This window comes from Pundamilia nyererei, unplaced genomic scaffold (assembly GCF_000239375.1).
Source record: "Pundamilia nyererei isolate P.nyererei 1_Seehausen unplaced genomic scaffold, PunNye1.0 scaffold00142, whole genome shotgun sequence".
Taxonomy (NCBI): domain Eukaryota; kingdom Metazoa; phylum Chordata; class Actinopteri; order Cichliformes; family Cichlidae; genus Pundamilia; species Pundamilia nyererei.
In genome coordinates this window covers 1,519,233-1,543,893 of record NW_005187543.1, presented here as the reverse complement: position 1 = coordinate 1,543,893, position 24,661 = coordinate 1,519,233, and the positions used below count along the sequence as shown (strand labels likewise).

The window sequence follows — 24,661 nt, the reverse complement described above, 5'->3', positions numbered from 1 at the left end:
GAAAATAGGATGTATAACTTTGGCTGTTTCTTCAATGTTAATTTATGCCCCAAACTTCAAAAAGTTTATAATTGTAACTTTTTTTTATTTTATTACAGGAAAACGCTGAATGATTTCCAGGGGAAAGTAGCAGTCCTATATCAAATGCTTTTTCTCCTTCTTTACTGCATCTTGTTTTCCAAATCTGAGCTGGATTAAGAAAATTGATTAAAACTTAGCATTCGATTAAATTTCTGACTATATTGGTAGCTTTCTGGTGGCACTGGAAGAGAATTCCTGGCAAACTTTTAATGGCCCACTGTGTGTATTGTACTGTGTGTAAATGTGACAGGCTGTCTTGCAGGCATACCTGATGAGCCAACACATACCACCTGCTGATGTAGTCATGATGTCAGCCTAAAAACATCAAACTTGTCCAACCCTGCTGCCTCGCCCTTTCTCTCTTTTCCTTCCTGTATTTTCTCAGTATACCAGTTAGGCTACTGAGCTCCTGCTACACTGTATTAAAACTTATTTTCTCCCCTGCTTATTTTAACTAAGTTTCATCATCCTGTCAGTGCAATTCACATTTTCAGTACTGGATTTTCACACCTGCCTAATGCCCCCTTTCTCTGTTCATCGCCACAGGGCAGTAAAAAGCGAGCTCTTCCTCCACTTGAAGAGAAAAAAGGGTCAGGCTGAATCAGGTGCTGACAGGACTAAGCCTCTGCCTCTCTGATGTGTCTACAGGGTAAATGTCACTGGAATGAGTGAAAGAGAGAGAGTGAGCCGTACTCTTTTCCTCTCCCAGCGTGCACAGACACACGTAATTATACTGAATGCACACAAAAAATACAGTGTAAAGCTAAAATAACCCTATACATTTTGCAGAGAAGCCAAGAGCCATTTCTCTAATACTCACACACATACACGCATGCACATGTAATCTTGACATGTTGCCTAACATCAAAAGGCTCACCGCTGTCCTGCGGGCATGTCTTTTTCTTTTCACTCTCCTTCGCACTCCCCTTCCTCTGTCCCTCCCACCTTGCAGAAGACAAGAGCTAAAACAAGATAAGCATTTGAGAAGCAGATCAGGATGCAAACGGTCCTTTGTTGGGGTTTAAACCTGAGAGGTGTTTACACAACATTGCACATTACATATACGTGCTCGAACACATGAATGAAGTAGAGACAAGACTCTGAAAACAACCTGGGGGCCCTAAGCAAGATCAGATCACTAGGAGGAAAAAAGTAAAGGAGGAACTACTAAGGACTGAAGGACTGTGGTGTTTACCATAGTGTGTATGTGGTTATAATTATCTACCTTCACAATGGGCAGTGAGGTCATGGTGCACTGGGTGCTTCAGAGGAGAGACATTCAGTAGCTGACATCTGACTGACGTAAGGCCTTTCCAGCTGTAAAAAGCGCAGCCACCTACCAACTTGTATATAATATGCTAAAACTATGGAATGCACAAATGTTAGACAATTATTAACCAGAAACAAACAGAACACTTCACTCGATACGAGTTTTCACTGAACCTTCCAAATAGGGAAATCATGTGTAATCAGAAATACTCGTTATCCTTGATATCCTCCACTTGGTAGTGGCACTGTAGTTTAGTGGTTCACACATCTGCCTACCAAGCAAAAGATCCCCATTTCAATCCTGGGAGGAGACACAAATCCCTTTGGTTTTGTGGCAGGAAGAGCATCTGGTGTAAAAATCTGCCAAATCAAACATGTGGAGCGACCCGCTGTGGCGACCCCTTGTGAATACGGGAGCAGCTGAAATTGGGTTTCTTCTGCACTCTACTTGATGCCCTAAATTAATATTCCAACTTTTCTGTCTTGAAGCATTCTGGCTATCAAAACACCAAATTCAAGGGAGTAGGTATAAAATGTTCTTTCAACCTAGAATTTATCAACACTAAAGGAACCCAAAAGTGAGAGAGAGAAGATGCTGACATCAACAATTTAAAAAATAAATACATTTGTCAGTTTAGGATTCTGTCCTGAAAATTGACAGGAAATTGTATGAACCATTCTCAATTTTTATTATCAGTGTTTTTCCTGTATTAGGAACGGATATACTCTCTGTTTTTCTCCTTCTATTCCTCTCTCTCAAATAAAATCATGTGAAAAAGAAAACTCTATGCAAAGCTGTAAGTACACTGTTACTGCTTCCATGGGAATAAGCATGGTAAGTAGCAGCCAGATGCTGTTAATCAAATGCACGTCATTAACTGTTCATCAGCAAATGTGAGCACCTCTATAAAAGCAGACATTTTGGCAGTTTGCTGTGCTGGAGCATTCAGGTGTGCACCATAATCTTCCCAGGAGTGGACGTCCCAGTAAAAAGTCAGACCGTGCAAAGCTAAGAGAAACTGCAAAAATCCCAAGAGCCCCATCTCAGACTCTACAGGCCTCAGTACAATTAGAGAGAGACTGAACAAGTACGGCCTGTTTGGAGGATCTCCAACAGAAAGCCTCCTCTTGCTAAAAAGAACATTGCAGCAGAGCTTGTGTTTGTAAAGCTGCAAAACTTCTGGAACAATGTCCTTTGGACAGACAAGACCAAAATTGAGATACCTGATTATAATACACAGCATCAGGTTCGGCAAAAACCAAACACAGCATATCAGCACAAACACTTTGAACCACAGAAAGCATAGTGGTGGAGGAGTGATGATATGGGCTTGTTTTGCAGCCACAGGACCTGAGCACCTTGCAGTCACTGATTTGACCACTAACTCTTCTGTATACCAAAATATTGTAGAGTCAAATATGACAGCTAAAGCCGAAATTGGGTGATGCAACAGGATATCACATAATTTTGGCTAAAAAAAGAAAAAATCATGATGTTGAAATGGCACAGTTAAAAGTTCAAACCTCATCTGGACTGAAATGCGGTAGCAAGAGAGCTCTGCATGAACGAATGCCCACAAACCTCAATGAATTGAGGCAATGTTGTAAAGAAGAGTGGGCAAAAATAATGTAAGAGACTGAAAAAGTCATACAGAAAACAGTTGCATCAAGTTACTGCTGCTAAAGGTAGTTCTAAAAGCTACTGAATCATGGGTCGTACTTTTTTACAGGACTGCACGTACAGATTTGTCTTCATTTCTGCCCTTACACTGCTATACAAGATACAGTCTTGCAAGCTGTAAATTGATGACATGCAACAGATTTTTTTCAAGTACTCATTGTGTACAAAAAAGCAATTTTAACACATCTTAAATCATTAGAGGAAAATATTTCCTAAAACGATAAACCACTGTACTGTGGCTTAAATTATGCTAAACAACCTCTATGAGATGTTCCATACTGTAGCTTATCAAGCATGCAAATGGGCCAAGTGCATCTAGTCTAAATAAATCTCAAAGAGAGTGACACCATCAAACCAATGAAGAGGTCATGGGAGAATTAACACACTATAACAAGACTGTTGTCTGTTCCTGTGCACTGGAATCTATCGCACTAGCATAGACAAAGCAGACGGGATGTATACAATAGGAGGCCATGGGCCAACTGAGCCTCTTCTGTAAGGCGCTGGGCTGCTCTGTCACAATGTGGTGGTCAGTGTGTGGGCAGTATTTTGGGAATGGCTGAGCTATAAAGGCACTGAAGGGTTGCAGGAACATCATGTCCACACAGCAGGGGCAAGCACTTGCTACAGTGACATCCACAAGCCCACTTTTACCCTACGAATGTGTTCACATGAAATGAAACCTGACACTGTGCACAATAATAAATGACCTTAGGTACTGTTAATCATTATGGTATGCACACAGAGGCCTAAAAGTGCCAACTTCTTTGGTCCTCTTCACCACTTATGAGCCTAATTTCGTACAAAGACACTGCAAACAACTCCTTGCTTCTTCCACTGTGGACATTTGATGTAACTGATGCTCAGGTCCAAAATATAACTGTTTTACTTTACTCCAGCACAAACATGGATATGCAGTAATGCATTCATGCATGAAAAGAAACACAAATGCACAGCCCAAATTTGTTTGTTTTGTTTTTTGTAATCATTACGTACATGCACACAAAAACTCCACACACCTGCAAACACACAAAAGACATAATCATACAAACATCCTCACAGTGATGTTATAAGCAGATGAAAGGGCAGAGAAGAATTATGCGAGTTGGAAAACAGTCCTGCACAGACTCTGGGGTACATCTTGGAGGGAACACAGATTTCTTTAGACACCATTACTACTCTATTACTCACTACTTTATGAAGAATTTGATGAGAATTGGATGAAGTGAAGGATGGAGAGAGATGCCGGGTTGGAAGAGGCAGCAAGGGAAAGGTTGGGGAGACAGAGAGAGTATGAGAGAGGACAGAAGTTTCCAGCTTTCTGTGCGGATGACTGTGTTTAACTGTGTTTGTGCATGCATGTGTGCACTTTCTGACGTGCATAGCTGGATGTTTATCTGCGCTAGCATGCAAACAAAAAGCCTGGCTGATATGGACTTCCTACGAACTATATGTTTTAGTCTGTGCACTGTTTTTGTATGGGCATAAAGGTGAAGTTGCCTCAGCTGAAGCAAAGATGTGATATGCTGGGGGAGGTGAGACTAGCCTGCTAGTTTGCTAAGGGTTGGATGGTGGTGGGGATGGTTGGGGTTCAGTCAGGCCTGCAAGTCTCCTGTGGTGAGTGACCTCATCGCCTGGCCCCTGGTATTGTGGCAGCAGCACAAAGCCATGCAGGGGACAGATAGAAGACTACACATGAATGTGGGGGAGGGAGTGGATGTGAGTGTAGAAGAAGATGCGAATGAGCCTGCATGACTGAGAGAGGGAGCAAAACAGGAAGAGAAAAACGTAAGGACAGAGAAAGTAGTGAATTCTGAAAAGGGGGGGGGAACGGAAGACCACCAGGCTCTCAGGGAAAACAAGCATAAAGACACACAGAGTGTCAATGAGGGGACCAACAAGACAGGAAATACAAACACATTCAAACAAACAGACTAAACAGCACACAACACAAACCTGCTAATTTGTTCACACTGTGTACTGCCCACCATAAAATACAAATCATAGACACAGTCAAACATCCTCACTTTTCTTCACCCGAACACACAAAGAGACACGTCCTCACAATCATGGGAAAAGACACGCAAAGTCAATGGGATACTTCCTCAATAGTTCTAAAATCTTGAGAAAAAGAGATTTGGGTGTGAGAAGACTCCCACACAGTCATCCACGTAGCACTTTATTCTACATCCTGTTTACCCTACACTGCCCGGAAGTCCGCTGGGGTCACCTAATACAAGTGTGCATGACTATAGGCAGACACACATCTTGTATGTTTCCAGTGCAACAAGTGTATCTGTTCGAGGAAAAAAAAGCAATGAGCCCAATGACTGTTATTACCTCTTTTATCTCTGTGTGGCAAAAACACCCCCTAGGGGCTGCAATGTGGTAACAACATACTCAGCTTCACTAAGTGGATGCTCATGTAGGAACTGTGTAGATGAATTGTGTGTCACATTTTAGCAAAACACCCTATGTAATTTTAGAAGCATCTTTCGTGTATAACACATATTAACACACTGTAGCACAAAGCCCAATTTCCACATCAGATCAGCTGAGCTATCAGATATGACGATGACAGTTATGATCATCTGATTAGGTCAGACAGTACACTATCTCCTCTTGCATCCTCTCCGTTGCTTTGTCCATTCACACGGGCCTTAAATAAACTTCCGCTGGAACACAAGAGGAGACAGAGCTCCCTGAGGCCCTTTTAGTGCCTTTCCCTCTGCTCTTGTTTATATGTTTAAGTTTTCTGTCGCTTGCTAATTTATCTGTTAGTTTTTTCACTTCACACAGAGTCTCTCTTTCTCTCATACACACACACACACACACACACACACAAAGAAAAAGACTGCCCCTAGACTAAAGATGTTCCCTGTCCATCAGCAGGGGCTGGTTGGGAAGGTGCAGAGGTCAGGGTTTAAGGGCCAAAGGCCATCTAATGAGTCACTTCATCAACTCATTACTCAACTAGTTAATTTGAGGATTAAAGCAGGCAGGATGAGGTAAGCACCACCTCTTTAAAACCCTGCTCTCCCCCCATTGTAACCTTAAATTTTAACTGCTATTGTTTTGTTGTTGTGCATGTTGTGCTTCTTGTGGTTAGAAGTAAACCAGTTTTAGTTCTGGAGTATCATTTTGAGGTTGGTTTTTTTTTTCAGTTTCTGGTTCTCTACTTATCAGAGATAAAGAGCAGCTTTTTCTTGAATTACATTCAGGTCCTGACCTGAGAAGATTTAACAACTCCTGTTAGCAGATGGCAATGTTATTTTAAAATACTACAAACCGTGCCAAGTCAGCTAAAGAAATGGGATAAACAGGGTTTCCTCATGCCTGCCAGACTATTTATGTGGATAGTAAGAGAGCGTGGTTTCTACTATGTGCACTGTCCCTGTGAGACCATTTTGTGGTGTGAGGGCATTGCACTAATGGAGGTGGGCAGGAGTAGACAACCTGATGAGTCTATTTGTGTGTGTTTTGTTTGTGTAAAGGGAAATATAAAACGGGCTCCTGAGATACCCCTTTAAGAATTAATGTGATTTCTCTTAATTGTTGTTCTTATACACAGGAAAGTGGGAGGTCATCAAGGTCGTTTAACCAGGTGTGCAGAAAAAAAACAAACCCTGAAAAAAAATGGGCCAACAATAACAGATAAATGGCTCATTGCTATCAAAAAGCTAATTTCAAATCACAGCTCTTCAGGAGGAAGTGTGATAAGAAAAACTTGTTTAAATAGCCGACAGTGCTTTGATTTACTATATTAAAAGACTGCCTCACAATGGGCATTTAGCTGGAGGAAGTGTTGGGAAGATAGGCTGGCAAATGAGGGCACACCTGGATAAACAGGCTGTATTTACATGCACACTGTACTGGCACATGCATATACAAGCGGTGTAATCTTGAGTGGCTGAGACCATATCCAAATTGGTGCAAAAGAAAGTATGACCTGATTCTCTTATCAAACCTGATATTTTCCTATTTAAACATGTAATCTGAAAAATATTCTAATCTGAGTGCTGTAAATTAGCTGAAACCAAAACACAATAATCAGACGTAGATAGTAAGATAAGATGATAGTTTCACTCAATACAGCTCCAGCACTGACGTGGCCTGGTTTGACTGACTATAATGTGAAACCATACACCTGCTCTTTGCTTATCTTGTGTAACCACATGTCCGTTTATAGGGACGCATCATAATGAGGTCATTATGGTACCTAATGGGTAGCAAATAGAAGGGTCTGACCATGAGCTAGCTGGCAGCAATGTGTTAGAGGTTTAGACATTACTTTAGAGACCAGCCAAGGTCAAAGAGATAAGCACATAGAAGATACTCAGTTTTTATCAGTAACAAAGCATTCCTGACTTTGTACTTCATTCAGACAGGTGTTTCACATGAATGCTATATGTACAGGGTCAACATTCTGACACTGCATAAAAAAAAAAAAATTAAAAAAATCTGTCATAGCAGCGTTAGTTCACTACCCCCAGGTGGCTTGGATCCACTCCTCAAAGGTGGCACTCATTTAGAATTGGTCTCTCGGCGCTCCCAAACACTGCTCATAATATTTCAGTGGGTTAAAGCAGAGTACAAAGCTAAATTAAGATGTTTCCAGCAAAAAGCTGCATTTTGATAGCGGGAGCCTTGCTATAAGACGTATGCTGTTATTTTACACAAAAAGGGTGTTGCTCAGAATTAGACTAATGTTACATTTATTTAGACAAGAAATAAATATATATAACATTCAAATTTTATATATGCACAACAATACAAAAGAGAGAGAAAAAAGTAAGATAAAGAAAGAAAGTTTCTGCTAGTGCTGAGACACTTGTAGATGTTACCACACACCAAACACAGAATTTATCAAATAAAATCATAAGATCATAAAATCATCATAAAAAATGTTTGAACTTATTTTAACTACTGGTACTACTACTCATCAATCGGCCCAGCAGCGGGCTTATTTTACAAGTGCTCTTTAAATAACTGTAACTCCTTTTTGTACTAGAGACAAAAATCAAGCTTCATGGGGATTTTCAGTGTTTCACGGTAGCACAAAGCATTCACAGGGCGCTGCTGTGTGAACACAGACAGAAAAATCAGCTGCGCCTACATTTTACCATGTGTGCTTCACATTATTTTACCCCTCAATCATTTTGGGCGAGGGAGAAAATTCAAATAGTTCTTGAAAGATGAGAATTGTTTTGTAATTTTCAAGCTAAAATTACAAAATAAGTTAAGGTTGCCTATATGACACTTGGGTGATAAACCTTTCAAGAATTAGTAGCAGTGTGGAAATCTCTTCTTAGGAGGGGAAAAAGGCAGTGTGTATTGATGAATCCAGTTTTGAGATTTCTGGAATTAACAAAAGGGTAAATGTAAGAAGACAAACATGATGGAAAGTGTGAAACACTGCAAAACAATTCAAATCAAAGAGTGTTTCTGGGATCTTCAGGAGTTGGATAACTGCACATGTGACCTGTGATTTGCCAGCGTGGACTTTCCTCTATAGTCACATAGCCTCAGACGCATGGGGCACTTCAGGAAATCGAAAGCAAAGCACCCTTGACATGACAATAAGCCCTTTGAAACACTCTCAAATCAGGCTGTGACAACACACATTTTCAGGTTATGCAGTTTTCTGAGTCCAGGCAGCTCAAGTGCATGCTATTATTACGGTGAAATTTAAAGAAGCAGAAGCATCTTCAAAACTGTTCCCTGACTTTTAAACAGAACTTAGATCCCTTAGAAGATGAGCATAAACATAAATTTTCAATGATGAAAATGCAAGAAAAGTGTGTATTTCTCTTTAAATCCTCTATTTAATAACACAGAAATGTTTTCGTGTGTTAAAATCTGTGAGGCCGCAAAACCTGTTATGGCTCCTTTTCCAGGCATCTGAGGAAAGATTGACTGCATGCACCGCACAAACACATGGCTGGTGCAGCTCAAAAACTTTGAGGTCATGAAGGCTGACATATGGAATGGCGTGTTAATCAAAGAGTCCATGCTCCCAGCTGGAGCAGACACACTGGAAAAACATTCTCACATGCATGCTGGAGAATGCACTTGTAACACGTGTGTGTGTGAATGTCCATGTGTCTGCGTGTGTGTGCATGTTTCTCATAATAATGTAAAGCCTGTCAATTTTTGCAGTGATGGTGGAGTTTGTGAGCCGGGTTATGCACGTGTGTGTGCCTTTGCCTAACCCTGGTACCATTTTCCAACTTTCTGTGTAGTTTATTTAAAGAATTACACATATTTAATCTAAAATAACATATTATTACTAAATTCAGTTGTTTTGGTTTAAAGTGGATCTACTGTATTATACAGTTAGATGATCATATTACACATGGCTAAAGTTTCAAATAATGAGGTCAAACAATGTATAACTAATTCCCTTTAAGCCAGAAGCTCAAACTTCCCTCTAAACCTTTAGTTTCTGACTACTTTTTTAAAATGGTGATAATAATGATTCTCTTTACGCTGTCAAAGAGGGGAATATCTTTAATATGGTCAGCGCCATGAAGACAGCAGTCTTGTGCACATACTGTTCAAATCTTCGGTTTGAGAGTGGCAGCCAATCAGAAGTACGGGAGTATGGCATTTAGGAGCTATAACAGGTTGTTTCAGACAGAGGAGGATCAAGACTCTGTACAGGAAAAATAAGGATTATTGTGCACTGTGAATCATGCAAAGTCCCAAAAAAATAAAAAGCTATCTCATGATTGTAGAGCAGTAAGCGCAAAAAGAGCCAATGACATGTCTCTTCCCCTTTAATGCTCCAGTATTTCCTTTTCTCCCTTTACATGTGGTCGGGGAGCTCTACACTTCGGCAATTTTAAAACCAGAATGTCAGTGACGTAGTAGCTCATCTGGCTCATGACATCCGTCATAATTCGCAGGTTATTGCCTGGAAAACAACAAATGTGATCTTAACTTTGAGCACAGCTTTGACTAAACACCCATTAGGTAATCACTGTGTGCAAGTTTGATTAAATTCTGTAGGAGGAGAAGCAATTTGTCGGAATTATGGATGGATGTCTCATTGGTCCTTCTGCCAGACAAGCTGAAAAGAGACAAGACAAGTATCTTTTCTCTTGCCATTCTTCGTGAATACCCCTGAACAGCAGACACGCAAACACGCATTACCCTGACATCTTTAAAAAGCTTGGAATGAAAGCTGAGGTACCAGACATTTACAAAACAGGATATAACTAGAATGCTGACCACAACCTGGCTCCGTTTCAGTTTAAGTAATATTTTTCTTGTCCCAAGATGCCCTCCTGCATCATTGTCCTCCTGTCTGGCTCATTCCTGTAATTATACAGACCCATCTCAGCCCCAGCAAAAAACAAATAGACTAGCTTCACTGGTGGAGGAAAAAATAAAAAATGAAAACACATAGATTTATAATGCTTATAAATCTAATACAATCAGATAACCTTTATCTTAATCGGTGTGCATGTCCAGACATAAGCTTCTAGTCTATTCAGTAATATATAATCTGAGAAAGGTCAGAAAGTGGCATGATATATGTTCATTAACTAAACACAAATGTCTAATGTTTTAATGCATACAGCATACACAAAACATATTTTTCACTGTTTCTGGCTACACTCTGTAAAATGAAATGGAAAAGACTTTTAAAGCACCATATGTGTGCTTAACTGCTATAGAGACAATCATTTTAAAAGGAAACATGGGAATAAAAAGTATAAGGCATAAAACAGCCCTGTCTACAAGTGTCTGTTACTAAGCTTATTAAAAGTGACGTGCTCACAGGGCTCAGCACAGTCTCACTGAATTTCTAGAAAGTTATATGAGACAGATAATGGATGAGAGACAGGATGAAGGAGGACAAGACAACAAGGGGAAAATTGGCCACAAAAAAAGCGATGAGAGGAAAAAAAGAGAGCACTGGAGAGAGCAGCAAAAAACAAAGAGGGCTTCATTGTTTTTGGTTTTACTCATTACTGAAGGGGATGATAGCATAATATAGTGCTAATGGGGGAACAAATTGTGTGGTGTTCGGCTTACATAACTGCTGAGTGACTAATCACACAAGTTGTTTCCTTGACACACACACACACACACACACACACACACACACACACACACACACACACACACACACACACACACACACAGCTATCAGCACCTCTTTTTTTCTCTCCGCTCTGTGCCGCTCACACGCTCACCTCCATTTCATGGAGGTCTCAAGGAAATTATTGCACAAAATAAAATAAAAAAACACTTAAGATCAAGAAAATAATTGTAAAAAAAATGAAAGGAAAAAACATTTCACATGCATAGCCCTCGCTGTAATATTAGACGACCTGATACATCGTGATGATGAGAAATACGCCATCAGGTCAAAAACAGACACATAACTTCAGCATTTGTGTATTTCCCCAGTTTTCCTACCCCATTAGACCATATGTGCATGAATGGCTCAATGTCTGATAAATCAAATGGACAGCTGTTTGTAGAACGAAAGGAGAGCTAGAAAGACAGAGTGAGAGGCAGAGAGGGGGCGATGTAGTCGGACTCCATCTGCTAATCTGCGTCAGTCCAAGGCAGTTCTGGCACATCAAGCGAGGGTGATGTACTTTACTGTCACTCCATCAATGCCAACAACAGAAGGCACAAATAAGCAAAAAATATTCTTCACTCTGAAGTTCAGTTTAACTTGATTTTATGCTTTGATGCCTGTTTGTAAAGGAATGTACAGTCGTCTGGTAGATGACTGAGGATTTTATGGCAAACCTTACCAATGAGAACTTGTAGTGTACTCTAAAGTGACCAAGTCATGTGTGCAGGCCTTCTGCTTGCTTTGCGCAGCGTTTCATTAATGCTGCAAGACCACATTGGGCATAGATCAACACATTTCTGTCAGCGGCACTCCAGGCACAACAACCGCAATGCAACTGCAATGCGACCAAGCCACCAGCCAGTGGTCCAGCATCATTAGCTGTAAGTGAAGAGTGAGGAAGAGCAGAATTGAGGAATGGACAGTGTAAAAGCAACTAGGATAGAAAGTTAGGGGCAGACAAAACCAGCTAACTGCCATGTCCTTGCAAAATCTAGCAAATCCAACAAGGTTTTCACTCGCCGAGACACTGCTGCACATTCACCCACAAATCCCACAACAACAAATTCCTGTGTGCACACCATTAATGGTTTAAGCTTGCTGTGTATATTGAGACAGCAAACATGACAGCCAGTCAAATAAATTCTGCATCGTGCATGGTTTCATGGGCTGATGACAATGCCATTACATTGCTTTGCATGGGAAGAGGCTGTAAGTATATTAAAACCTGATGGGTATGGTCTGCTGCCAGATATTTCTTTTCTGTTGTAACTTTAATCTGCCACATCAGCCACCCATGGGCATGGTTTTTCAAACTGTCCACTTCCATCACATGTTGCGCCCGCCTAGAGGCTCCTTCAGAGTCACTGACATGCAATCAGAGGTCTGTGTGCCTGTGCCAAGGCAGCACGGTAAATTGTCAGCTGACGAAAGAGTGGAAAAACTGTGTTTTGGGTTTGGCCTGTGCTCTCTGTAGCCAACAGGAAAGCTTCGGTGTTTCCTCTTCATGGGACATAATGGATTCTCCCCGCCAATGAAACACTATTCCTCCTGGCGAGTCTGCCCGCCGGCCACCTGAAACCCTTTCCCACAACACCCCGTCCCCTGTCTGAGCCAAACCCAGCCCATGAACTGCAGATATGGGACAGATGGAAGGATGGTGAAAGGGCGTCTGAAGAGAGGGGGAATGTGAAATAACACTGAGTAGGAGCAGATGGTAAAAAAATAAAATGGGGGGAGACAGAAGAAAACTGGCATCTTTCTTTTTCTTTAAGACAACTATGGAGAATCGTTGATTACTGAGCACTGTGTCTGTGCAACTCCACCCATATACGCAACATGATACGGATACTCACATCGCTTACCATGGCAACCGACAACACAATGAAACACATCCAGTCGCCCCTTACCCACACATAACGGCACCCCCTTCTCTTCCACATCTGTCCATGTTCTGCTGTTTAGGTAATGAGATGCTGACAACACTGGCACATAGTGGCCACAAGGGCATAAGACCCGACTGAAACAATGGCCTCTTTATGATTTTATCAGCCTAAAAACAAGCATTCAGACCTCAAACACACATCTGGGTCGCTGGAATCACATGTTGGGCAAACGGAAAGATTTTGTACCTTCTCTCATTGTCATCCAGGTGAGCGAAGAGGACATTCTTGGAGATGGCCTTGGCCAAGGCAGTCATGGTCTTGTAGTCTTTTGGAATCACCTGTGAAGGCAAAAGAAAGAGGCAGCACATGAATGTGTGCTTTAACAACACCATGCAGGTGGACACATGAAACAAACCAGCACAAACAAAAAGCAGAACCCACTTCAAAAGCTCAGTAAATTAAGTAATTAAAGACCAGAGTGCTGGCAAACTCTGAAAGGAATATCCCACACGTGCATCTGTATATTTTTGGGGAAGCCCATCTGTTCAAGGATTGCACTCAAAATGTCACACAGGCCTTAAAAATTCACCAAAGCCCTGAACTCATTCATAAAACATGCATTTTCATGTCCCAGACTCTGTGGTGTGTGTGTTCACAAAAAAATGGAATGGTAAAGTCTGGAGCCACAACAAAGCAGCTGGAGAGAGAAGTCCGTCTGTATAGCTCTCTTCTAGGATGTCCTAATGCTCATTTAACTGTAGACAACAAATGGCAAAAAGTAAAACAAAAAGACATTTTTTCTTATATAAATATGAGGGAGCGATGTGTGTATGTGTATGTGTGTGTGTGTGTGTGTGTGTGTGTGTGTGTGTGTGTGTGTGTGTCCCTCTTGTCGTGGGAGAGAGGAGGGGGTAAGCTGTAATTAAGTTAATGCAACAGATGTCTCCACATGAAGACAGCCGCACTGTGCTGTTCACAATATGCACACAAATACGCACAGAACCACATCACACACAAACTAAAAAGTACCCAAATTTTAGAACTAGAACTGGCTACTTAGTGGGCAGAAAGAGAAACAGGCTGGTCAGGCCTGGAAAATGCAGTTGGAAGTGGACACCGATTTTAGGTCAGCCTCCGATCCATCTCTAGCTCCGTCACCCAGAAGATCATCCAGTGTCGCTCCATACAGCCTGTTACCAGTCGGCTGGATGCATTTGCACTCCAAAAGCTTAACTGGCTTAACATTTTGAATGTAATGGAAAGAAATTATCATTCAGTCCAAGCAAACAATTTAGGTAAAGGCAGATAGAAAAAGATGGATCTCTGGTGTTCAGTCATTTACACCTGCAAGCAATTATCTGCTGCAAACACAAAAACACCTTCCACCTTCAGAGCAGTTTTTTTTTTTTAAACAAAATCAACATGCACTGTGATGTTAGCGGTAAAACACGCAATTCAATTCTCATAACACAATCTCCAGGCCAAGTTGGCAGACCTTATAATTTGTTAAGAATGATATCACACAAAAACTATTTTAATCAGATGAGCACAGTTCGCTAACTGACATTGTCAAATAAATCACCTGTTACTTTTTACACTGGAATACTGATAGAAATATTTATGTAGGAATTTGTAAGCGTGTATTACAGGCTTTGAGTCTGTGTGTGTTTGGTGTTGTGCGTATGGCACCTTACTGCACATAAATGGCCAGAAATACAGAAGAAGAAATACACAAAAAATCACTTTTCTCTGGTTGATTTGTTGTGTTAGGCTAAGTTGTAACGGCACAAAGTCTTTTTTTTGTTTAGTTTTTTTGTACATGCTACTGATGCGGATTTGACGTGATGTGGATGTGTAAAGAAAACGAGGCTGGAGATGCAGGCAGGCTTTTTGCCATCACACATGTCTGTAGAGTCTGGTATAGACCTCAGAGCCATGTGTGGGTGTTTGCACACACCTGATACACACATACACACAAACACACACACTGCATGCTCCATTGGGCATGCGATTACAGTGTGGTGATGGGGGCTCGTGCCGTTATGTCATTACCCAGCAATTATTGGCGTGTCAAGTTAATTACAACTGAAAAAGCATGGTAATGTTACACCACTTAAAGTGTGTGTGTGTGTGTGTGTGTGTGTGTGTGTGTGTGTGTGTGTGTGTAACAGTGTGTGTGTAACAGTGTGTGTGTGTAACGGTGTGTGTGTGTGTGTAACGGTGTGTGTGTGTGTGTCTGTGTATAACAGTGTGTGTCTGTGTGTAATGGTGAGTTACAGTTTCTGGCACAAGAGCATCCCTTCTTCCAGCTTCAATAAATTATGGAGGAATGGATACATGGCATTTGTAAGAAGACTGATAACTTGAACTCTTGTTGTCCACAAAGAGAAAACAACTACTGAACTTTCTCTTCCTCTTTACCTGTTAACCACACTGTGTTAACCAGTGATACAAAGTAAATCTAAGTATGAATCAAGTCTATTTTCTGCATAATCTGTGTACAAAGATATGTGCATATTCATATGCGAACAAGACCTTTGAAATTGGAAGCTTTCTGGTTCCCACTTCCACTCTCAGTTATATTAACCAGTCGTGCATGAGCAAGTTTTGATTGCACGCAGATGAACAGTCCATGTGGAGAGAGAGAAATTCAGTAGTGGTGAAATGTGATCCCAAAACCATCAGCCATCATGTGAAGAAGATTTTGACTTTTAGATTTATTAGCTTTCACAAAAAAATGAAAAATAAAAATCTTGTCCCAGAAATCCACCTGCTACATTAACCCAGATTTCCGTATGAATGTTAATATACTTAAGGTGCTATTAAGTCTGGGTACTCAGCATCTGTACTGACATAGATGACTCACACGCTTGAGTATTTTGCTGCAAATAAATTAACTCCAAGTCTCTTCACTAATGTTTGTAAAATTGCACCGTTTAGCCTCTTTCACACTGGTGAAATGTTCTATTTCTTGGTGGGTGTTAAATGAATGAAAATAAACAACTTCAATGTTATTGATTACACTAGTGTGTATTAAAAAATAATAATAAACCCCACCTAACCTTCTGACTGAACGGTATTCGTTGTTCATTTGTTTTTACTCTATCATAGCATCATAGTTTAATGTGATGTTTTGCTTAGAAAACAGAAAAACTAGACAGATTTAAGTAAACTGGTTTTATTCTACATACAAACCTACATAACTGCTGCCAACTGTGTGCAAACCTGTTAATGACTTTGTATAAAAGTGCACAGAGCTTCTTTATGCGTTAGATGTTTGTCTCTGCAATCAGATGTTAATGTATGTATCCGTCATAAGGCTGACCTTGCGCACATAGCTGACAGCGTCCTCCTCGGTGTAAACCTCGGCACTGACACCGCCCCTGCGGCGACGGGCCTTGACAACAGGGTTGGGTGGTGGGGGAGAAACTTCATCGTCATGCGAGTCTGACTGGCTGTTAGATTTCTGGCGTGCCATGATCTGCTTGCATTCTTCCTGCAAAAAGCAAAGAGAAAAGATTTTTTGAGCTGCAAGCAAAAAGAGAGGGAGATAAATGGACAAGGCTATTTAAATATTTTTTTAGAAAATGCTGGTATTTCAAAAAGGAGTACCCAAGACAAATTCTTTAATGTGTAACAAAATGTGCATAGGAACACAGCAAATACTATTACTAGTGCCAAAAGACTACAGTAACTTCAAGCAAGACAAACAAGATCATCTTAAAGCATTTGTTATTCTTTTCAAAACAATCACATGAGCGAGAGCTGACAAACCACCATTTTAACAAAACATCATGTGGAATTTTAGGTCAGACACTGTAAGAGAATAAACATCAGTGTCCTACTCCTGGATGGACATCTGGCTGCCATGGTATGATGAAAGGGATCAAATATTAATATTGGCAGAACTGACCATGCAGCACGAAGAAGGCTCAACCAGGTACTGTCCTCCTTTCAGATAATGAACAACAACGAATAGAGACATCAAAGGGGGACACAGGATGCCTCTGGCTGGCTATTCTTTTAACTGCTGAACACTCTGCAGGTGATGAATTATTGATTGCAAACTTGACTAACACGTTAGCATAAGTACACAATCAAACCACTGAACGCTTGTTAGTATGTGAGACTGCTTTGAGACGAGGGACATGGGAAAACAGTTTGTGCAAAGGTAGCAAAAATCCACTGCTTTGTTCGTTCCTGCACAGACACTGACAATGGCTGGTGTGAATCTGTGGATTTTCATGCATTAATGCACTTAGTAGCACAGTAAGAACTGAGCTGACAGCAGTATTATTCACCACCCATGTTTTGGTGCAGTAACAATATCTATGACACGTTTTCTTTTATATATATATACTTGGGGCTTTCTTCTGTTTGCTAGTTCAGTGCATTGCCACTGTGCAGTCGGAAATAAACAAAGATGTCTCAGAGAGACAAGATTCCAGACAGGCAAACGTGGCAAGAAGTGGCACTCTCACACTGCAGTACAGAAACACCAGACAGACAAGATATAAACAGAAAGAGAACTGCTGTAAGAACAGATTTTTCAGAGCGTCGGTGGTCTCTCTTCCAAGCCTATTTGTAACTGTGTTGAGCAAAACATGACCTGATTCAATCACCCAACAAAAATGAAAATTTAAAGTGACATTTGATTTAATCTTTTGCTTTTCAAGGACTTCAGAAAAAATAGAGTTTTGCACTTTTCACTTTAGTGCACTGTAATATGCATTTTTGACTATTATCTGATGTTTAACAGATGAAATGATTGCTGCAAATCTGAAGACGGGTAAAAAGAAAAAAAGACCTGGAAGTAAGCTAGGAGTAAGAATGTTAGTGAATGCAGGGAGCAGAAATTTCCTGACAATTCACTGTAGTCAAAAACCGACAAGGGGAGAGAGGACAAGAGACAACTTGCAGCAGAGAGACAGAAAATGCCACAGAAAGGGATGGAGAGCATAGGTAATGGTGAAAAACTGTCATATTAGCTGAAAATGGAGACTCAAACCTGTCAAATCACAAGTCAGCACTTCTCTGTACATACTTCCTAAACTATTTCAATAATTACAACAGCACAATATCATGAAATCTGGAACGGCAACACATCCACAATACAATTTTAGAAAACACTAGCTAGTTAAACAGTTGTTTTCAAGGTTATTCATTAGCTCAGACTTTGACTCAGCCTTTGATGTAGTGTACTTTCATCTAACATCCCCCAATTCGACTCCCCCTTCTGCCTGACTCCATTACCCTCTTACTCGTATTAATGTTTTGCTCACTTTCACAAAACAGTACGATGATGCAAATCTCATGCCAACACGTGAGTTAGAAAAGCAAGCAAAACACTCCGGTGTGCACACGCATACATGCGCTTCTTGCTTACGCAGAGTCACTGCCTGCGGGAACACAGCCAGCAGGAGGAGGAGAAGAGAAGCAGAACCAGAGAGCAGATTCAGAGCACACATACAGCCACAAACACATAAACACACACATAACCTTGCAGACACATGCACAGGCAGTCTCCGGGAGGAGAGCTTCCAAACTGAGCTTAATCAAGGTGGCGAGATCTGCAATCAGGTAACACACTGCATCCTCTACAGAGCCGAAACAAACACTTACGCACAAACGTGCTCGACAGAATCATGAACTAGCAAACACTGTTAATCTGCTGCTGTCTGTGACTAACAGCCACCTAAATGCACACACTTTCACTCAAACAATTCAGTGGGCAAGCACCTTTACCTTGCAAAAAGGTTTTTATGGAATTGCACTACTTGTTTCAGTCTCAATTAGGTACACAGATTAGCTTCAGGAGGCTAACTAGAGTTAAGTTTGTAATCAGAGATATTTACCATGGCATGGAGGGCCCCTTGGCCTGGCCGGCTATGAGTCCCGTAGCCTGTCAGAGGCACTCGGCATCAAGTCAAAGTGTGCATGGGTATCAGCACACACTGATCCCCATCTCATGCACACCTGAGACACATGCCACAATGCATCAGCATCTTGCCATTCTAGCACAGCAACTGCTGTGTGTGTCTGTCTGCATGCAAGTAAGGAGAGAATCCAAGTAGTGTGCGAGACAAAGTGATAGCGTGCAAATGACAAAATGTCTGCAATCCCCGCGACACAGCAGCCAAAAAACAAGTCTATTGATGAAAACACTTATCACAGCAAAAAGCTTCTCTCTTCACTGGTCCTGCGCAACTCTCTGTCTCTGCTTTCCTCTTTCTCTCTCCCTCTCTCGCTCGCTTTTGCTCTCTCTCGCACGCACAATCAGGTGGCGCAATGAGCGGTCTCCTCTTGCTATACTCCGTCACTATGACAACTGGGTACTGCGAGCATCCTGAATAGTTGGTGAGTCTGAGCAGGAAGGAACGGTGGCTCACACACCTTTGTACACACCAGTTCTGACGCCTTCTCGCTTTCGCTCACTCGCTTGCACATCTATGGTGAATCAGATCACACAAGGGAAAACGTGACACTCTTCAAGATGGACTTCTGCTCTGACCAAATGGTGTGCTTGAGTTTTTCACCAATGAATGGATTCAAACATTCCCACAGGGATGCATAATCATCCCATACAATCCCTATGTGTGCAAGTGTTCTGCAGTTGTACTGCTTTGTTTTTCAATCTTTGCCCACGTGCTTTTAGGTCAGAGGGTCACTAATCAAGTGAGGACTTTGTGTCTGGCTCCAACAAGTCTTTGTATTGTTGTGATTCCAGTGCTCCATTAAAAGGGTGCAAGAAACACATTTAGTATGACTTTTGAAGTCTACTTTTGCTGCCTACACAGCAAGTTTCATTAGTTCATTGCGAGCTAAAAGCATTTGCAAGAGACAAATGTTGAGCCCTTCTCTAGCAACACGCAAGCTAAACAGCTAAAGTACTCTACGCAGGGCTATGTACAGCAGCAAAACAAAACACATCTTCAGTATATTTTTCTTTTCGATCTAGGATAGTAATCCATTTGTCATTCAAAAAGCAAACCAATACATGATTAATATCCTGCATTCAGATCTGCTAATTTTATTCACCAATAAATAGCATTTTCTACTCTAGATTTTGTGCTATTGCCCTATATCAGACTCACACTCCCTCCTTTTCTCCTCTGCTCTGCCTGCGTCATCATCAGCGGATGTTTGCCAGAGAGATAGGACGGGGCAGTGAGAGGAGACGGAGGACACAGGCGTAAGCAGGACACAAAAGCTCTTTATAAAGTGGGCTTTCCATTAGTGAGTGTGGGTCAGAGATTAAAGAATGAAGCCACAGACAAAAGATGACACAAATCCAATCCCACACACGCACACACGCACGCACACACACACACACACACACACACACACGTCCCATGTAAACTCCCTATCATTATTAAAGCCATCATCAATTCCAATTCAAACTAATTTGCAGATGATGACTCATTTAAACGTAGTTCAAACTGCTTTGTTTATTCCCTGAACCAATCTGCACCAAGTATACATGAAAAAAATATGACTAACCCTGATTTGAAGTGCTCTGACTAACCAGTAATTAATCACACATCCGGGAGACCACCCATCATGCTTCTTGCAAAAACTGCACAAACACTATTAGTTAGAGAAAAAGAGACATGGCAATTACCTTAGCCACCTTTGGTCCGATATCAGACAGCTTTACTCGCCACTGCTGGGAGTGAAAACATGCGAGTGATCCAAAAACAGCAAAGTGCCGCACACACAGACACACACAGGTAATGAAGCATGCAGAGCTGATCCACCAGCGGAGCTAACAGTCTACTCATCACTGTGTTCACACCATTACAACAGTACAATAGGCAGAAAGTTCACTGCTGTATTAGGTGTGCAAATGCAATGAAAAGATGTTTACTCGATTTATCATTGCAGCGCACACACAAACTTGTCTCGCTGTCTAAACGGTAACTCTTCATTGTCTATATTCATTCTCTAATCTTAACCCTAAAAATCTACCCATCATCCTGAACTGACAGGTATTTTGACCTCAGCCCTAAAACTAAATCTAAACTCTAAAGCAAAACTGCTAGATTAGCAGCATTGTGCTTATACACTGAAATAATTTCTATAAATGTCTTGATGCATTCTCAATCATCCAGGAAAGTAAATCTCCAAAAGTTGTTTCTGTTCATCTGGACGTAGCATTTTGTGGGAGAAATATTTCGTCACTCATCCAAGTGACTTCTTCAGTCTCAGCTGACTGCAGGTTTTCCCAATCTTATAAACAGTACATTTGCGTAATGACTGAAACCAGTCCAGTGAAGGAACAATGGGCTGGGAGGTCAGTTCAGTAATGTTAATTATGCAAATTCTCATGACCATTGATCAACAACCACTGACCAAAACCCACTGATCAATGGCCATGAGTACCATTCACAGAGAGTTGGGGAATGGCTGCAATCACAGCATTGTAAGATAGTGAAAGATGTACCCTTAGGCCCCCTCCTCGATTCAGAGATGGTCTTTCCCTTTTCAGTTAAATGAGCTCCTTGACTCCGCGCTCAAACCAGCGTTCCTCCCTGTCCAAGATGTGTACATCCTCATCCTTGAAAGAGTGTCCACTGGCCTGTAGGTGTAAATAGACTGCCGAGTCCTGGCCTGACGAGGTAGCTCTTTTGTGTCGTGCCATCTGCTTCGCCAGAGGTTGTTTGGTTTCCCCGATGTATAAATCCTGGCAATCCTCCTGGCACTTAACAGCGTACACTATGTTACTCTGTTTGTGTCGGGGGACCTGATCCTTGGAGTGGACCAAGCCACAGAAACCCGGTGTTTAGAAAAAATGTGTCTCAACTGCTCCGATACTCCTGACACATATGGGATCACTACAGGTTTTCGCTTAGGCAGCGGTTGTCCTTCTCTCCTGGATCGGCTGGAGCTTTCTTTAGGTGCCTTTCCAGCTTTGACAAAAGTCGAGCTGGGATAACCACATTTACTCAGGGCCTTCTTGATGTGCTGTTCTTCTTCCTCCTGTAGCGTCCTGATGACACCCAGTTTGTGCTCCAGTGGATGATGAGAGTCAAACTTTTCATATCCTCCCTGGTGAATTTGATGTGTCGGTCCACTGAGTTAATGTGATCCGTGAATTGTGGTACGTCCTGAGATTTGATTTTCACCCAGGTGTCATCCACATATCTGAACCAATGGCTTGGTGGTGTTCCAGGGTAGGATGGCAAAGCCCTCTTTTCCACTTCTTCCATATACAAATTGGCCACAATGGGTGAAACTGGGGAGCCCATGGCACACCCATGTTTCTGCCTGTAGAACTGACCCTTGTATGTGAAGTAGGTGGAATGAAGACACAGTTCCAAAAGCAAACACACTTGGTCGATGCTGAGATTGGTCCTGTTGCTGAGGTTGGTGTCATCCTGTAATCTCTTACGAACTACCTCCAACGCTTCCATGACTGGAATGCAAGTGAAGAGAGATGTAACGTCGTACGAGACCATGGTTTCATCTGTCTCCATAATGACATCTCTCACCTTCTCAACAAAATCCAGGGTGTTCTGGATGTGGTGTTCAGAGCTGCCCACCAGCGGGTTGAGGATCGAAGCCAGAAACTTGGAGATGTTATAGGTGACAGAGTTGATCATGCAGACAATCAGTCTTAAAGGTGCACCTTGTTTATGTATTTTCGGTAAACCATACAAACGTGGTGTAGATTCCCCTGGGTATAGCCTGTGGTATAAGGTCCGGTCAATAGCCTTGCCTTGTTCTAACTGCTTCAGAAAGTCTATCACCCTCTTCCTGTAGCCACTTCCTGGATCTCGTTTCAGGGGCTCATAAGTATTTTCATCACTGAGTAGTGACAAAATTTTCTCATGATATTCTTTCTGGTTTAGCAATACTGTGCACCTACCCTTGTCTGCCTTCCAGCAGACAAGGGTAGGTGCACATTCCTATAAATGTTTCTACTGATTCTACTGATTTCTACTGATTCTTCCTGGATTTTTTCAGACAAAGACACCCAACAGTGAAAGAGTCATTACACCTTTTTTTTTTCAGCACTGCATGCACATCTAAGCCCCAGTATGTTAGCACCGTCATCTTATACTACACTTAGTATTTTAGACTGAACTATGCAGCTTAAGTCCAAATTAAAAACTGGATCTTTTGCAGCTAAAACTCCAGTCAATTGACAAAAAATTGAGATACATATATTTTTGATTGAATTTAATTGACTTTCTTTGAGGGAAAAAACAATATCCTGAGTAATGATAGCCATTTTTAGTGATAGCAAAGAAATGACTGCTTCACAAGTCATATTTCTAAATGTAACATTGACTAACTACTGAAATAAGCATGTAAGCCTTGTGAAAATAACGTCTTTCACAGAAAGAGGAAAAGTGGTAGAGGAAAAGTGAAGGTGAAAGGCCAGTAAAAGAAGACAAAGAAGGACCATCATAAAGTGAGGGCTGGGGGTCCGACTTACCTGTCAGGGACCAGGGTGAGGTAGATAGGAGGAGGTTTAAGTCCAGGTGAGTGCACGAAAGCTAGACTGATCTGACAGAGTACCCTCCATTTAACATAGTGGTGACAAATGAACACAGAAGCTGGAGGTACTAATTACGCCTATGATGGAAAACTTTAGAACTTCTTGACACACATGGCACATAGTATTGTTTGTGATGCTGAAATGGATTGAACTTTCTAGGCTGGTTGAACTTTGTATCCATCCAATTTCAAGTGAATACAGGAACAGTATCGCCAATATTAATACTCTGCTTTTACTTTCCATAAAACTAGTTAACACAAAAAAAACACAACTTTTAGATTTTTAGGTATTTTGAAACTGGGCTTTTGCGCTAGTATAGATCTGGTATCAATCAAATATCAGTGTTGGTATTGGTATTATCAATACTTAGTTTGATCCACCCACTTCTAGTGCAATCAAACTTGATTACACAAATGGAGACTGATCTTAAAAAGAATATAATGACGGCAGGGGCAAAGTAAAAGAAACAAAAAGGAAAGCAGATGATAGGGTAGATGATCCAAAGCTACTCATAATACTCCTCTAAATGTTTTCAGCAGACTCAACAAACAGTCAAACCCTTCTGACGAATTGTCAATCAGAGCCCTTCGAAGGGACTGGTGGAGTTGTTATGATAGGTTCTGGTGACAGCTGAATAGCCAACAGCACTGAAAGCCTTCTCATTTTACATAGGAAGGGGAGACAGCAACTGATTGACTGATCCAATGACAGAGAGTGAGGAACTCTCTCTCATAATGCAAACGGAAGTAGATGTGGCACGTTTGTTTTACTTGACATATGACGACGACGCAATGAAAAATCATCGCAACACTAGCCCCTTTGCAAAGAGATACAAATATCACATTACTTCTCAATCCAGAATCAGCTTCTGTTGCTAAAAGAAAAGACTTTTGTTTTAATGCATGTTTCAAAGCTTATATTAACACAGCCAAAAACAGCTCAAATCAAAAACACATGAATTTAATGCCTAAAAGGCCTGTGTTTAATTTACATTTACAAGTTAGAAGCCCTAAGATCCAAAGAAACAATTACGCCTGGAGGCTAGTTAAAACTGAATGAATCAGATCTCCTACTGTTGAACAAACACTAACATCACGATATGCAGTCCAAGCTGCAAGAGAGAGCTTATCAGACGTGTGAAGAGA

At 41.3% G+C, this 24,661-nt stretch overlaps 1 protein-coding gene across 2 annotated transcripts in view; it reads right to left on the bottom strand.

Moving 5' to 3' along the window:
- Positions 1–24,661, bottom strand: part of prkar1b (protein kinase, cAMP-dependent, regulatory, type I, beta) — a 69,529-nt gene that overhangs the window by 34,512 nt on the left and 10,356 nt on the right. The window contains exons 1-3 of one of the 2 annotated variants that reach the window (XM_005744378.1): positions 18,868–19,236; positions 16,338–16,508; positions 13,259–13,350 (exon numbers count right to left, since the gene is read on the bottom strand). In XM_005744378.1, the coding sequence (XP_005744435.1) occupies positions 13,259–13,350; positions 16,338–16,508; positions 18,868–18,870 (266 nt within the window). In that variant the 5' untranslated portion in view covers positions 18,871–19,236. Of the gene's footprint in view, positions 1–13,258; positions 13,351–16,337; positions 16,509–18,867; positions 19,237–24,661 lie in introns of those variants that run through there. The other variant, XM_005744377.1, reaches the window with a different exon arrangement.